The 15,254-nt window shown below is 39.3% G+C and overlaps 1 protein-coding gene across 1 annotated transcript in view; it reads left to right on the top strand.

Annotated features, from left to right (window-relative positions):
• Window positions 1–15,254, top strand: part of RECK (reversion inducing cysteine rich protein with kazal motifs) — a 62,372-nt gene that overhangs the window by 24,831 nt on the left and 22,287 nt on the right. The window contains exons 7-10 of the mRNA XM_024560045.4: window positions 5,507–5,540; window positions 7,933–8,130; window positions 9,987–10,254; window positions 14,100–14,279. Coding sequence (XP_024415813.2) covers window positions 5,507–5,540; window positions 7,933–8,130; window positions 9,987–10,254; window positions 14,100–14,279 — 680 coding nt within the window. The remainder of the gene's footprint in view (window positions 1–5,506; window positions 5,541–7,932; window positions 8,131–9,986; window positions 10,255–14,099; window positions 14,280–15,254) is intronic.

Here is a 15,254-nt window from a genome sequence, read left to right as displayed (position 1 = left end):
AAATAAATAAATAAAATCTTTTTAAAAATTTAAAAATAGTTTTTTTAATGCAATTTAAGAATTTGTTGGGGTTTTTTTTTTTTTTCCAATCAAGCTATTATTAGTGAATTGGGAGATAGAACTGAAGAAATTATATGGAATCGGAGCACAAAGGAACAGACTGAAAGAAAGTTTAAGGGAACTGGAGGATAGAAATTGGAATACTAGAAGAAAGATTACAGAACAGATTCAATGTTTAAAGCAGCCCAACAAATCCCCTAGCAGGTTTTTGAAAATTCATATATTATAGACACACCTCATAGCCAATTACTGATTTTAGGGAGAAAGAGAGAGAAACATCGATTTGTTGTTCTACTTATTTATACGTTCATTAGTTGTTTCTTGTATGTGCCCTGACCAGGGATGAAACCTGCAACTTTGGCATATCGGGATGATGCTCTGACCGACTGAGCTACCCGGCCAGAGCTGCCAAAGTTCTTAAAAGCAGTCAGAAAAAAAAGGGGATCGCCTTTAAAGGAGACTAACAGTTGATTTCTCGATAGCAACAAAGGAAACCAGGGTCAGTAGAATGATACACCTAAACTGTTCTGAGAGAAAATAATTATTAGTGTAGAATTCCATGTCCAGCAAAAAAAAAAAAAATTGAAGAAAGAGGGCCGTTAAGGTATTTCCAGACAACAAAAAGAGAGAATTGCTATTATTAGACCCTTTGCAGAAGTCCTCTCAAAGAAGTTCTAAAATAGCTGTAATTATTGGAAATGCAAAAGAAAAAGAGAGTGATGACAATACAAAGTGGGTAAGTCACAACACACTCAGATTGTTCAAAACAATAATTCATTTTTGAGGTTTTTAAATGTTTTTATTTTGAGAGTACATTCATTAAAGCTGGGAACAGTGAAATAAGGAAGAACTTAGGATAGAAGCAGCACCAGGAGAGAGCCTAGGTAAGGCTGCTTTGGCTCTCTAGAAATGTTATAGAAAAGAAATGAGCCCAGGCAGGGCTGCTATTATTGGCTTACTGAAAGTCAGACAAAATGGGGGCCTTGGAGACAGGTTCAGGGCATTAGCCTGGAATGAGCTGCTGCTGCCCACGCATGCTCCCCTGGTTGCAAGTCTGGTGGGGGCCCTTAGAGTTTAGGAGATGCGCGCCTGTGGGGGAAGAAAGGCAGGGGGATTCCCAGGAGGGAGAGCACACCCTGACTTTTTTTTTAAAGAGAAAATACACAACAGCAATAGCATATACTTTGGGAAGGTTGTTTAAAGAAATTGAAGTATATTGGGTGTTAGGTCTTTTTAAATGTAAAGACCTGTATCTTAGAGGTAATTAGGAATACAGGACTAAAAAAGAGGAGAAGATACCATGCCCAAAGTCAACTGTGAAGTAACCCTTGATTTTTGAGAGTGAAAGAAAACTCTGTGTAAGAAAAAAGTAGAGACCTGGGTTTTGAAAATCACTTCTTTAGAAAACTAGAAGAGAAGGAGCCGAATACTTGTCTGGCGTTTCAGTAGGAGAGGACCGTACCTGTGTTTAGAATGGAATGAGATGTTCCAAGAAAAGAGAACTTCCTATCCCCAGAAATGTTCGAGCACAGGCTTTCTGGATCGCCTGTTGTGGAGACGGTTTCTACAGTGGACAGGAGATTTGACTAATGATCTCCCAACTCTACAGTTCTCTTATTCTGACCAACACTTAAGAAAGAATACTTCCTGCAGTATTTACGATTCTTAAGTACCGATTCTTTCAGCATCACACCTGTTTGTTGGAGCCACCAAAATTAACCAGTGGCTTGACTGCGACACGGACATGTTTAAGTGTTATGAGCATGTTCATTTCCAGGTTCTCCGTGTATTTTCATAGGCTAGGTCCTTGGCCCACCTAGAAGTACTGGTCAGGCCACTTGGGTTCGTGAATGTGTGACGCTAGAAGCAGGGTTGATACTTAGAATATTTAACTACTGAAATGCCACAGGCACCAACAATCAGAGCAAATGCCAGCTGCCAGCTGTAAACCATCAGTATACAGGTAACCCATGGGCTGATTAGAAGTAAAGCAAGAACTAACTCATGTTTTCTGTGAGTTAGGTTTTCTTTTAATTGTCTGTTGATAGTTATTTTCTTCCTTGAACGGCATAATAAACATCAAGGTGCTCTGAGGCTGGTGAACTTCCAGGGACCTGGCAATGGCTGATGAGACAAATTTTAGTTTGGGGTTGATATATCCATTTCTTCTTACCTTTATGTCAGACCTTACCTGCCATTCTCTTAACATAACGTCCATAAATACAAACACCTTTCCATTTGCTGCATGGCCGCTGAAGTAGAATGCTGCAAATTTGTCATCAGACTTACATTTTTACTTGTTTCTTCCTTCTCTTACTGATTCTTTATGCTCCTTTATATTCTTTTCAGATAATGTCATTTTCATTTCTCTCCTTCCTTCCTAGCTGTCTTCAGTCTAGTTATTTGATGTTATTTCCATAAGGAAGATGAGAAACTATGAAGGAAAGGCAGTAGGAGATATTTTTGTGAGGACTCCTTTTAATCTTAAGGCATTTAAGTTTTAAACTAAACAGTCGCTAAACAATACAGAAATAATGTTCTGTACTGGGGATCTGGTCTGTGAGAATACTATGATAAAATTAAGACTCAGGAAGGTAAAAAGAGGCTCTGAGGCGCAGAAGCAAAGGTGGTGGTGGGCCTCGTGAGTTTTAAGCTCAGTTCTGTCAGCGTCATCCTGTCAACGTGCAGCTAAATGCGTAAGAGAAGAGTGCGGGTGTGCGTTACATTTTGTTTTCTGAATATTCACATGGCTCAAAATCCAAAATGGCACACACTGAAAGTCTCTCTTTCACCTCTTGTACTGTAGCCACTCAGTTCCTTACGTTACCAGAGGTATTTTATGCATGTGAAGGTGACTGTGTACAGATAGTCCTCCTCTACCCCCGTGACACACATGGTAGCCTGCCATACACTTCGACCTCCCCCGGATGCCTGTGTTTGACGCATATTTGTGTATGTCTACACGGGCTGTACAGTGTATTCTCAGGAAATGTCAAATTAAATATGTTGCTTTAAAGATTTCTGTGTATTAATTTTATTTTGTTACATTTTTCTCTCAGTTAACCTTGATTCTAGATTTACTACAAAAAGCATACAGAAAAAGAGATGAAGAAAGAGCCCCATTTAGAGATAGGATGAGGGCATGTCAGCACCAGCAGGATTCTCTGGATAGCTGGAGGCCTCCTGCGCCTCAGTGTGATTGGGGCCGTGCTGTGGTGGTTCTGAGAATAGAGGACACAGTCAGCTGTTGGGGTTTTAGCAAAAAGGATTGTGCAAAGCCCCAGCAAAGCCTTCAAGGGCCTAAATGTAAAGATTCTTTTAGTTAATGCTAAGGAAAACTCCCAAAATTGTCATGATACAGTAAATAGAAGACTGAGTGGGAGGCTTGGTAAAATGCTATATAGATACACTATTGGGTTGGCTGAAAAGTTGGTGTGCTTTTTTCCGTAAGATAAAAGACACAGTTTTCATTTTCACCAATATCTCTATTGATTTGGATATTTTGAGTATGTCAGCTCCCACGTGGTATGATGTTGATTGTTCTCAATTAACGTCTCTATTTAATCACTATCAACTTCAACTGGTCTTCCCAACCGTGGAGCATCATCCAGCGAGAAACCTCCAGCACAAAACTTTGCAGACAACTTTTGACATGGTCAGTCAATCACAGCACCTTCTCCACACACTGCACAAATCTGTTTTTGTGTTTCAGTTGCGTTTTTACCTTTCTTGAAATAATAAAGCATAACATGCCAAAAATGTCACTTATTTTCTTCCATCTTCAATAATTAAATGGCTCCACAAAATTTACTAATTTTGATAAGTTAAATGCATGCTGATGTGACAGCTGTCACAATGTAATCTAACAAAATTGTTTCAAATGAAGTTAAAGACAACTAAGCACTACTAGAGCCATCTTATGCAGGGGAAAAAACAAACTTTTTGGCCAACCCAAAGTATGAGAGTCAAGTTGAGCCGTTACCTGCAGCTGATGAGCTCCAAAAAGAGCGAAACCTATTAGGTCCTGCAGTACTGGCTTAAGATAGTATATAACCTTGATTATATTCCACTTCTACATTGTTTTGTTTAGTCATATCTTGTATTAGAGTTTGGGGAAGAGAATAACTCCTATTTAGGCTCCCAGTGCTAGTGTATTTCCTCTCCAGTCCATTCCTCTTGAGAAGTCACCTGAATGAGATCAGATCTGCTCCCATAGCTTCATTGCCCTTACGTGATGACAGCTCCAGAATCGTCTTCGATTGTTTCTTTTATGTACTCCTGAATCCCTCCTGGATGTGTGCACTTTTGATGTTCAGTTGGCATTTCAAATCACCCAGACTGATTGGTACCCTACCTACCATCTCTACCTCCCCTTCCCTCTACCCTTCTGCTACATAACACCACACACACACACCAAAACAAAAACATTCTTCTTACATGTCTTGCTTAGTTGTTCCAATACAGTCCTCCCAAGCATATAAACTAAAAAAACCCTAAGAAGTCTTTCTCACCATTTCCCACCAATAATTGGCTATCAAGCCCTAAAGATCTGCCTTTAAAATATGTCTTAAATCAGCGTCCTTTGCAGATCCTCAGTTACTGTCTTAGCGCAGGCCTTTATGCCACTTTTCTGGACAACTACAACTGCTGCCCAACTAGCTTTCCTATCTCTAATTTCTCCTCTCATCTACTATGTCCACTCCTACAGTGGTCTCCTGAAAGACCAACTACGTCACTCCCTTAAATAAAATGCATGGCCAATCTTGGAAATCATAAATTGCGAAAGGGAGGGAAGAGTCAGAGGCAAGATAGAGAAAAGCTTGGTATACCAGACTGAGGAACATGAACTTTATCCAATAGGAGAGCTATTGAAGAGGTTTGTTAATTGTGATTGTACCACCTGTTTGTTCTACATGGAAGTCCCTCTCCCTGAATCCACCCTATTTCACCCCAATTCAGTAATATGCTGGAACTGGCCTCCCACCAGCTAGGGAGAACTGATCGCTAAATATTCAGGAATTTTGCAAGCCAGCTTTTAACTTGAAAGCAGCCATGAGGGAGGTATTAATGCCATGAATATCTGCAAATACTGCAAATCAGCCTCCCCCACAATAACCTCCTTGAAAGCTAGCTGATCCCAGCGCACTACTACACTCTTGAGTTCCTGGGGGCAGAGTCTCTGTGTCAGGTGCCTTTGCATCTGTCATTCATTTATTTACTCAACATTCGTTGAACTTATACACCCCGAACTGATAGACTTAATTTGTATCAGGCACTGTTCTTAGGGTACAGAGATGAAAGGATTAAGCCACTATCTGCAAGAAGCTCATAGGACTTAAAGAAGAATTCAATGGTTTGATATCCTGATTTCCATATAACCATAAAGTAGAGTAAAATTAGAAATTCAATATGGTGGTTAATTTGTTTGTTTGTTTTTAATTTACAGAATGCTCTTTTCAATTGCATTAGCAGAAATGAAAGTAAGTATATTATTGATGGTTATACAAATAGTTCAAAGAGCTAAATACAGTTTATAGAATACGATTTAGCTGTTATAAATATTGCCAAGACCCTGGCATGACAATTTAGGCTGTGAGTAAACCATCGGAAGGAATGTGCCTAGCAGAATTCTTCTGATAGGCACTTTCCTCTGGAGTAGTCAGGCCATTCATGCCCATGTCCTAATTGCAGATTTACAAAGCAGATACCAGTGCTAGATATGTTAGAGGAAGATCATGTCTCACCTGAGTAAATAGGTTCACTTTCAGAAGTTAAGCACTCCCATGTGATACAATGTTGCTCTTGCCAAGGGCTCAGTTCATTCAGCAGATGTTCATTGACTACTTGCTCTGTGCAGGGCAAACACATATCAATAGGGAACACACCCTGTACACAAAAACTCTGGGACATGGTGTCACTGAGTTAAGTGCTGTGGGACTTCAGAAGAAGGAGTGATCACATCCAATGGGCTGAGAGGTGACTTCATGGAGTTGGTGACTGAGCTGGTCCTTGAGGGATGGACAAGTCATTGAGAGTGGAGATTGGAGGAAGGGCATTCAGAGTGAGAGATAGGCAACACATCTGAGGAATAGAGAGTTGGTTAGGTTAGCTTGGCAGTGGCTAACCTATATCAAAGTATGATAAGAAATACTGGTTATCTATACTTTAGCTTCCGCCCTTTCTTATCAGGGCTTAGTTCGAGATTTCCCAGATAATCTCTGGCACATGATCTTATGTTCTCCCACACTAGTGAGGAGCCAGCATAACGGGGAATCAGAAGATAAGCTTCCAGTTGTCTCTTGTCCTCAGCATTCCTCATAAACCCCCACTTTATCCTCACTGACGTTGACAGTGATAAGTGTAGCCATTAATAATTGCTTTTTTGTGATGAAAATGAATGACTCATCTACAAACACAGTACGTTTGGCAGTAGTTAACAATTCAAAAACTTTCATGGCACAACAGGTATGAAACAGTGTCCTTGCCCAGGAAACTGAGGCCTGTTCTGCAGTAGTTCAGTCCTAGTTTAGTTAATTTGTACATGATTTTATCATTATCATTATTATTATTTCTAGAAATTGCCTGAATGCCTTCCTTTTTATCTGGTGTGTGGAATTCACCAGATACCTGATTTTAGTTCTCCATAACTTTTTGATAATTATCAGAGATTTTCTACCTGCCATTCTCTTACTCTTTTCCTGCCATACCTCTGCCTTGTCTCCCTTCAGCTTCCCACAGACCCCTTGGCCTCTATGTGAATGTCTCTTGCTCTTGTCCATTATAAATCCCACATCTGTACCCCACGCCCCCAGCCACTCGTCCAGCTCTCCCCAGATACCTTAATGGTCCTTTTAGTTTTTAACATTAATGCGGAATCAAATGTGGGTTTTACTTTTCAAACTTGAAGCAGATCATACCAGCCGTGAGGTGAAGACTGTTTCAGCTTAGGCATATTCTTGCAGATGTTCAAACACTGTAGAACTTTTAGGTTTGTGTTTCAAGGCATGCAGTTATATAATTGTCAAATTTATGAAATGATCCTGATATCTCTTACTTTTTACTGGTGCTATTTTATAATGTGAGACATTTGGGGTTTGGTTTTATTTTGGTTTTATTTTTATTTTGTTTTGCTTTGCTTTGTTTTATAAATCTCCACAGACCTAATGTGGCAAGAAGCCATTTCAGTGGTCCTCAGTGTGAGCACTACTGGCATTTTGGGAGACAGTTTTGGCTGGTGCAACTGTCCCGTATGTTGCAGAGCATTTAATAGCCTTGACCTCCATGTGCCACATGGCAGCAGTGGTCCCCGAGTCACCATGAGAAGCAGAGACATTTCTTTTTTTTTTTTAACTAACAAAGTCTTTACTCCTTTTTTGAAAAAAAATGTTCTTTATTTATTTTTAGAGAGAGTGGAAGGAACGGAGAAAGAGAGGGAGAGAAAGAAAGAGAAGCACCACTGTGTGGTTGCCTCTTGCACACCCCCTATCAGGGACCTGGCCCGCAACCCAGGCATGTGCCCTGACTTGGAATCTAACCGGCCACCCTTTGGCCCACAGGCCCGCACTCAATCCAGTGAGCTACACCAGCCTGGGGAGACATTTCCATATGCATTCCAGTTCTCCCAGGGGGATGATATGAGTATTGCTCCTGCTGAAAACCACTGGACTAAACTATAAGTTGGCCAGTCGTGACTTTTTTATACTGGTGGCCATGGCAATGCCTACAGTAGTGCTGATTTTAAATATTTGTCCTGTACATCATGGTTTTATCTCTCAAATTCAAAAAGACACATATTGTTCTATCATTATTATGATGATTTAGTGTTAGCGAATATCTGTTTCCATTTCAATGTCATCTCCTTTTCTCCCCTAGTGGGCTCAGTTTGTTGCAGTTATGCGGGCCATCACACAAACTGCCGCGAGTACTGTCAAGCCATTTTTCGAACAGACTCTTCTCCTGGTCCATCTCAGATCAAAGCAGTGGAAAATTATTGTGCCTCTATTAGTCCACAATTAATACACTGTGTGAACAATTATACCCAGTCTTATCCAATGAGGAACCCGACAGATAGTAAGTAAAAGGGACATATTCTTCTCATTTCAATCTTTGGTAAAATAACTTGTGAAAAGGAAGTAAAATCTCGTAGATATCTGCAGTCTGGGGCATTTGGGACACACCAGACTTCCTTTGGTGTTTAGATTTCGCAGATTGGACATCACTGTCACAGCTAAATATGCCAAGAAAGGCGGAGCTGGGAAGGGGGTGAAGACACAGGCACTTTGTCTTCTGAGGTGGTAAAATTTGTTACTGTGGATATTTGGGAGAGGCAGGGAGCTGGGTTATGACCATGAGAATTTCAAATAATTACACCTTTTAATCTAACAATTCCATTCTTCAGAATTTGTCCTTCAACAAAACTTACAAATTTGCAAAAGTTTATCTGCACATATAAAGGATATTTGTTATAAATTGGTGAGAAAATAATAGAGAAAAATTAGAAATAACCCAAATATTCATCAATAGGGTATTGATTAAAAGTGATTAAATAAATCATGTATCTACATAACAACACTATAAAACCAACATAAAGAAAGTGTGTTTACATAGAAGTCAAAGATACAATAAGCAAAAAAAAAAGTTGCAGAACTAAGTATATAGTATGATACATTTTTAGTTATATACCTGTTTGTGCCATATCCTGTGTATCTGTAATGTTTGAATTTTTACCAGTAAAGTTATTATTTTTATAATTACAATGTTACTACATGAGAAGAGATCCTGATACTTTTTAAAATGTCAGTTTGTATATACTATAATCCATTTTTTTCATTTAGATAGAAGTTATCAAAGTTTAAAGAACTGACTAATTAACCAGCTAACAAAGAACTTGTAGGATCTGTAGGCCAGATGCCAGTGTTTTGATTTATACTGGCATTGAAAGGCATTTTTATAAACTCAGAGCAATGCTTTGTGCCCTGTTTACCCATCACTGAAGCAGAGCTCTGAGGCTCACGACACCCTGCGGTGTGTCTATGTGACGGAACTCAGAGGCCGAAGCGTTTGCCACAAACAACCCTGCGTGTCTCAGTCTTCACCGACGCTCAGGCCATACAGAAGTGTTGCTGGAGCTAGGGTGATGAAGCAGGAAAAAGGCAGAAAGACTTGTAAGGGTAGAAGAACAACCATATCAAATGTTTGTGCTAATACATAGGAAATCTGGAAAAGAAAGGTACAAACATGTCTGAAAAGATTATTTAGAAAGTCAAAGACACCTGAGAAAACTACTTCGAAGAAGCCCTCTGAATTCTGTAGTACAGCTGAGAGTGTTCTTTAACTTTCTGATTCTTTGTAGAAAATTAAAGGTGGTACCAAACTGAAATCTTGCCAGAGTTTGCAATTGTATTATTGGAATTACAATTTAGATTAATTAACTTGCATAGACACATAGAAAGAAGTTTTATATCCCAGAGTGTGATGAAATGTGGTGTTTGTGGTTATTGCTACTAAAAATAGTCATCTCTCTCTCTCATTATGTCTAGATGTAATCCCTTTTAGGATGTCATTTCTAGCATGAAATAATTCCAGTTTGAGCTACAGTACCTTTTCCAGGAATATAAAATACTTTGCATGTAAGGACTTCTTAGATGTAGGATGACCTTTCATTTATGCAGGACTGGTGCCAGGGACCCCATGATTGGGGATAGTGGTGAGTTCTAGTAATAGATATCTCGTCTGTAGGCACAACTAGTAAATACCTTTATTTACTGTACTGCAAAGTAATCGAGAATTTGGTAGGCCTTGTATAGTGCAGATATTGACATGTGACTCAGAGGAGTAAGTTTCCAGTACACCACCATGTGCTTTTGTTCGGAGTAGTACATGACATCAAACCAGCTAATTAAGCTACTTCTATCCTGACAATGTAGGTTTATATTGCTGTGACAGAGCTGAAGACCATGCTTGTCAAAATGCCTGCAAGAGAATTCTGATGTCTAAAAAAACAGAGATGGAGATTGTCGACGGCCTCATCGAGGGTTGTAAGACCCAGCCCTTGCCTCAGGATCCTCTTTGGCAGTGTTTTCTTGAAAGCTCACAGTCTGTTCACCCTGGAGTCACTCTACACCCTCCACCCTCTACAGGCCTTGATGGGGCTAAATTGCACTGCTGTTCTAAAGCAAACACGTCCACATGTAGGTCAGTATCTCACTTTCCTTTACTAAAACCAGTAGAAAATAGCGCTTTAATTAATTAAGTCTAGCAAGTATCTGTTATATTCTTACATTGTGTAAACTTGAGTTTAGAAGATATGAAATCTTTTACTCTTTTATCCAGCAAATATTTATTGAGCATCATGTATACAGTAGTCCCCCCTTATTTGCAGTTTCACTTTCCACAGTTTCAGTTACCCTTGGATCAGCCATGGTCTGAAAATATTAAATGGAAAATTCCAGAAATAAATAATTCCTGATTTAAATTGCACACTGTTCTGAGTAGCATGATGATAATCTCACACCATCCACTCTGTCCTGCTTGGCTCTGCTCGGGATGTGAATCATGCCTTTGTCCACCCTCTCCAGGTTATATGCGCTCCCTGCCCATTAGCCACTTTGTAGCCACCTAGGTTGTCAGGTCAGCTGTCACGGTATTGCAGTGTTGGTGTTCACATAGCCCTTATTTTACTTAATAGCCGCAGTGCTTAATTAAGCAAGAGTAGTGATGCTGACAATTCGGACATGCCAAAGAGAAGCCATAAAGTGCTTCCTTTAAGTGAAAAGGTGGAAGTTTTTGACTTAATAAGGAAAGGAAAAAAATCATGCTGAGGTTGCTAAGAACTATGGAAAGAATAAATCTTTCATCGATGAAATTATGAAGAAATAAATTCATGCTAGTTTGCTGAGAGAAACCACATTCACATAACTATTGTTACAGCATGTTATAATTATTAGTTATTGTTAATCTCTTACTGTGCCAGATTTATAAATTAAACTTTATCATAGGTACAATTTGTACATATAGGCAAAAACATAGTATATCACAGGGTTCAGTGTCCACTGGGGTGTTCTTGCAACAACATATCCCCTGCATTTAAGGGGGTCTACTATATACAAAACCTTTTTTTTGTACATTGAGTGCTAAAAGCACTGTGTTTTGAGGTGTAGAGGATTAGCATTGGCAGAGCAATAAGTATTTTTAAATGATGCAATATGGTTTCTGTACTTGAGGATATTAAGTAAGCTTACAGTTTAGAGGATGTTTTCATAGGACATCTAAGGGATATTCTCTTTCTTAAATAGTGAAACTTTGAATTTAACCAGCTTTTTGTATATATTAGTAAATAGCCTGGGTCGACACTTATACTCAAAGTTAGGTGGTAGTGTGTAGCTATTCATTTGGGTGATAGACTTAAAAAATGCACAGTACAAATACAGGTTGGAGGAAACACAAGCTAGAGACAAGAATAAAAGGAGAACCCTGGCCGGTGTGGCTAAGTTGGTTGGAGTGGCATCCCATAAACCGAATGGTCACAGATTCGATTGCCAGTCAGGGCCCGTACCTAGATTGTGGGTTCAGTGCCCCAGAGGCAATGGATCAATGCTTCTCACCCTCTCTCTTCCTCCCTCCCATCCCCTCTCTCTCAAATCAATGGGCATGTCCTCAGGTGAGGATACTAATTAATTAAAAAGAATAAATGGAGGTAACTAAGGTCATAAATAGAACACAAGTGAAATAGAAGTTTACTTTATTAGAGAGATTTTGGGTGAAAAGGGACCACATATTACTAGAATATCCTGAGATGAATCCAACATAACAGAAGTGAAACCATCTTTCCTGTGGTTTCAAAATTGGATGGACCTTTAGCAAAAAAGTGTATCTAGAATAGTCATCAAACTGTACCAAAGAGCTGAAAAACGTGGAAAATACCCAAAGAAAGGTAACAGAAGAGCTTAAAGAGAAGTTAAGTTGGTCCTGTAGTTAAGGAAATTGGGTTGCTGATAGGAATTAATAAATTACTTATGGAAGGGATGCTGAATAATTCTTTGAATATCCACAGAGGAGTTTGTGGCCTAAAGTCACTGAAGACCGGAGTGGCCTGTTGTGTCAGGAGAAATTCAGTAAGAAACACTGTTTGCCCTCCCTTACCGCAGCGAGAGGTTTTCTGTTTACTGAATGTTTTCACTTCCATCTCGTTTTGTCCTCATGGAATTTTGTAAGATGATTGCTATCTCAATGTGTAATTCCTGTCTATATATAGAAAACTGTGAGATGTTAAACAATCTCTCTAAGGTCCTAGAGACTGTTAAGTACTAGAGAAAACTGACTTCTAGATCAAGGTAATTTGATCTCACCTTCCTCATCCCCATGACGAGTAAGCCCCACTGAGAGCAGAGAGCTTGTCTCTTTATTCACCACTGCACATCCAGTGCTTTGAACAGGGCCTCACACAAAGTAGGCTCTCAGTAAACACTGATAGAGTGAATGAGCAAACATAAAAGTAAACATACCCTCCTTATAGGGGTAATTAGGAAAATCACAGTGTTACAGGAATGGAGACTTTTTCTTGTGAGTTTGCATATTTTGATAGTATTAAAGTTTTGTACTACATGTTTTATATTACATGTATTGACTTTTATTACATTTATACATTTTAAATATTAAACTAATCAATATAATGTGTCAAAAACACTTTAAAAATACTACGGATGTTATTTTACTTATACAAGGTCTGTCTGGAAGAGGTCCAGCCATTGTTAATATAATGACAATAGTTTGCACGACATCGATGTAACCTGGCAGCCAAGGAGAGCAGACTGGAATGCGCATGCATGAACAATGATGACTTCACTGTACTAGTCCGTGGGGCCTGTAGACTCCGTTGAGTGAGCATGTGTACTGTGTGGCCATCACTTCAAAATGACTGAGGGAGTAGAGCAACACATCTGCATCAGATTTTGCGTTAAGCTTGAACATTCCTCTGTGGAAACCATTAGGGTGATTCAGAAGGCCACAGCTATGGGCACCTGGTGATTGGCAGCTTCATCACAACAATGCACCCACTCATGCATCATGTCTCAGGCAGAGTTTCTGGTGAAACATCAAATCACCTGGGTGACTCAGCCCTGCTGCAGCCCAGATTTGGTGTTCTGTGACTTATGGCTGTTCCCAAAACTAAAATCATCTTTGAAAGGAAGGAGATTTCAGACCGTCGTTGAGATTTGGGAAAATACGACAGAGCAGCTGATGGTGATTGGGAGAACTGTGTGAGGTCCCAAGATGCCTACTTTGAAGACGACGGAGGTGGCGTCATTGTCCTATGTACAATGCCTCTTGTATCTTCTTCAATAAATATCTCTGTTTTTCATATTACGTGGCTAGATACCTTCTGGGCAGACCTCGTATATACGTAGTCAAGTTGCTTTGTAATGATTTAGTACTCAAAATAAGAATGTCATGTGTTAACTACAATAGTATTTAGAAGTTTTAGAATTCATAAATAAGCCTTTGCATGAAGACCATCTTGATATATCTTCAGGTATATAAGTGCCTTTGGGATAGTTTTTCAGGGAGAAACTAGTGAACCCTAAATTTGTAATGCTTATTAAAATGATGTCTGAGGACCATGTCATAGTTTTACCTTCTGTGATTGGAACATAAATGGAGTGATATATATCTTTGTGGAGACAAAACTGTATGCTAAACTTACTTTACCTAAAGGTAAAAGAGAGATCCGAAATTTGGAAGGCAATAATTTTGCCAAGAACAAGGATGGACAGATACTATAATTAAACGTTGAATTTAGCACTAGCTTTCTAGCAACTGTGGCAAAAAGGAAAGAGATAGATGATAAAAGGAGGCTAACTCTTTCACTGAAAAGATGGCTTTTGCTGACCCTAAATTCTAGGAGATCTTAGTCTTTTGTTTCTGTACTTTTTTTCCCACTTATATTCCAAAGTAAAGTTTATAGTGTTTGAATTTTATGCAAATCAAATATGTATTCCTTTGGCTTATCTTTATGTTTTTGCATTTGTGCTTTGTTTCAGGGAACTATGCACTAAACTTTACAGCATGAGCTGGGGCAATACACAGAGTTGGCAAGAGTTTGATCACTTCTGTGAATATAATCCAGTGGAAGTGTCCATGCTGACCTGTTTAGCAGATGTTCGGGAACCTTGCCAGTTGGGCTGTAGAAACCTTACTTACTGTACTAATTTCAACAACAGGTAGGAGCAAATTATTGTACCTGGAATGGAAATACTTTCTCATTGGTTATTTTGTTTTTAAATAAGGGGGGAAAACACTATATTCTGATTTTGGTTTTACTAAGTTAAAAGGAAATAGTCTTTCTTTACAATTTCATCTTCAAATGCTGTATTTCATGTGTTAAATCATCTCTGGGAAAGGATGCACCGTAGCAAAGTTTCTCCTAATCTGAGGATACTTCAAGCTTCTAGAATTCAGTTGCCCTCTTGTGGTCAGTGTACTCTGAAGGACCTTCAGTCTGGGTGAGGTTCCCACTCAGTAAGTCCCCTATTTCATAAAAAATGCTTTTGTTATAGAAGCAATTTGAGTAGGTATTTTCCCAAAGGGTATCATGTATGGTTAAGAAAAGTAAGGGCTAAGAACCAAATGAATGGCTGAAGAAACAGTGAAGAAAACAGACAAGGGACACCCAGAAGCATAGAGAATTCCGTATCAGAGAAACCAGAGTGGGAGAGTTTCCAAAGAAGAGGAGCTGGTCTTGTGAGCTGCGGCCCAGAGATCAGGAGGGCAAAAAGGACAAGAGTTATTCAGTTGGGCCAGAAGGGAGTTCAGAGGATGTTTACCTCAAGCTAAAACACTCCTATCCTCTTAAAAGCATACAGGTTATTATTTTTTGAGTAAGAAAATTGAGATATCTTTACAGTTGATGATAGACTATTAGCCAATAAGATTGAGCAAATGTGAACTCTATGAAATGTTTGAAGTTAAACTTGGCTGCATAACTCTAGCTTCTAGTAATGGTGGAGCCGTTTGTATCAGACTTAACACTGCTGCCAATACTAATTACCAACTCTGCAACTCTGAAAATATTAGAAAACTATTGTTTTGAAGGCATTGGAAAGTGACCACAGGCAGGAGGGGCTGCATCTCCTGCAAGACAGAAACTACACTGAGTGAGAGCCACGCTTACCCAGCTTTTCCTTCACGGGCGTGCT

The sequence above is a fragment of the Desmodus rotundus genome, chromosome 1 (genome assembly GCF_022682495.2).
Source record: "Desmodus rotundus isolate HL8 chromosome 1, HLdesRot8A.1, whole genome shotgun sequence".
Lineage (NCBI taxonomy): Eukaryota > Metazoa > Chordata > Mammalia > Chiroptera > Phyllostomidae > Desmodus > Desmodus rotundus.
The sequence above is the reverse complement of the archived record's forward strand: the minus strand, read 5'-3'. Positions and strand labels throughout refer to the sequence as shown.